The following is a 1913-nucleotide window of genomic DNA, read 5'->3' as shown; positions in this document are numbered from 1 at the left end:
ATATACATATATATACATATAAATATAAATCATCATCAAACGATGATGATGATGATTTTATATTTATATGTATATATATGTATATTTTTATATGTGTGTGTATATATATATATATATATATATATATGTATTCTTTTATTTGTTTCAGTTATTTGACTGCGGCCATGCTGGAGTACCGACTTTAGTTGAACGAATCGGCTCCTGGACTTATTTTTTGTAAGCCTACTTATTCTGTAGTTGTATGCTGTTAACTTAATGTGACAGTCCCATAAAATGAATAATACTACTGTTGTTTAGACCTAGGAAGCTGCACCACTTCCTGTCGGCCTTGACACATTTCCTGTGTCCTTATGTTTACAAGGGGGAAACAAGCACCTCCACTCAGCTAAACCTGTATCCAGAGACCTGTTTCTGAGTCTTTGCTCGTCATCAGTCTGGAGTAGCATGACCTGTTAGTCGAAGATGCCTGTCAAGCTTGTGTAAACATCTAAATAATTCTAGTGAAATACATTCACTGATTTCAAATTTAGAAATAACACATTTCTAAATCTCTCAGAGAGATTTATGCAGTAGTGATACAATGAAGTAGTTGTATGCTGTCAACTTAATGTGACAGTCCCCTGAAGGGAATAATACTACTGTTGAGAGATTTAGAAATGTATTAGAAATACATGGCGGCAGTCAAGATGACTGAAACAAATAGAAGAATATATATATAATGTATCTTTCTATTTAGTAAATGATTGTGTGTTTATCTGTCTTCATATCTGTATGTTTGTTATTTCAGCTGAAAGTGGAGACGGTGAAAAATTTGATTGCTACTTAACCCCACCGAAAAGACTCAACACTGGAACATCTCCAGTCCGCAATATCACAGCAACACACCCTAAATTGTGAGTATATTTATCTATATACACTGCTTTCCGTGCCCATCTTTACTCTTATCTTCATTTGTTGTTGTTGGCACTCCGTCGCTTAGGATGACGAGGGTTCAAAAAAGTTCAAAAACGGGAGACAAATGCTTTTGTTATTTCTGCAGTCTCTTTCTAGATTTGTGAAAGCACCAGTGTAAGTGAAGATAGGAGGCGCAATGGCCCAGTGGTTAGGGCAGTGGACTCGCGGTCATAGGATCGCGGTTTCGATTCCCAGACCGGGTGTTGTGAGTGTTTATTGAGCGAAAACACCTAAAGCTCCATGAGGTTCCGGCAGGGGATGGTGGCGAACCCTGCTGTACTCTTTCACCACAACTTTCTCTCACTCTTTCTTCCTGTTTCTGTTGTACCTGTAATTCAAAGGGCCAGCTCTGTCACTCTGTCTGTCACGCTGAATCTCCCCGAGAACTACGTTAAGGGTACACGTGTCTGTGGAGTGCTCGGCCACTTGCATGTTAATTTCACGAGCAAGCTGTTCTGTTGATTGGATCAACTGGAACCCTCGACGTCGTAAGCGACGGAGTGCCAACAACAACAACAACATAGATGATGTGATGAACAGACTGAGGTCTGCTTTTCTTTTAGAATATAAGCTTATTATTATTATTATTATTATTATTATTATTATTGTTATTCTCTTTCTGTCTTTTGCAGCCTTACAATGTCTTCCAACAGCAGTATGGATGAGTGCTGCAGCCCCGAACCCTGTATACAACCACCGCGAAGTTTGAGTATATCATCGCTGAGCCCGCTCAGCCCTTTGCAAAGTGGGAAACCTGCTCCTATGTACAGCTTTACACCGGTGAGGGACACTCGAGACATGGGCGCGACAGATTCCGAGAACTCGGACATGTCCGAATCCACCGACCACATTCTCGGACCCATGGACAGTCCGAGCTTCCCTGGCATGAAGCAGGCACCACCTGTGTGACACCACTCCCTGCTACAGTCACATAGTCACATTTCCCCCCCCGAATCAAA

General features: G+C 41.0%; 1 protein-coding gene across 1 annotated transcript in view; it reads left to right on the top strand.

The window, feature by feature from the left end:
• Positions 1-1907, top strand: part of LOC106877416 (P2R1A-PPP2R2A-interacting phosphatase regulator 1) — a 20620-nt gene extending 18713 nt beyond the window's left edge. The window contains exons 8-9 of the mRNA XM_014926313.2: positions 795-893; positions 1587-1907. Coding sequence (XP_014781799.1) covers positions 795-893; positions 1587-1863 — 376 coding nt within the window. The 3' untranslated portion in view covers positions 1864-1907. The remainder of the gene's footprint in view (positions 1-794; positions 894-1586) is intronic.
• Positions 1908-1913: the final 6 nt, after the last annotated feature.

Source organism: Octopus bimaculoides, chromosome 27 (genome assembly GCF_001194135.2).
Source record: "Octopus bimaculoides isolate UCB-OBI-ISO-001 chromosome 27, ASM119413v2, whole genome shotgun sequence".
Taxonomy (NCBI): domain Eukaryota; kingdom Metazoa; phylum Mollusca; class Cephalopoda; order Octopoda; family Octopodidae; genus Octopus; species Octopus bimaculoides.
The sequence above is the reverse complement of the archived record's forward strand: the minus strand, read 5'-3'. Positions and strand labels throughout refer to the sequence as shown.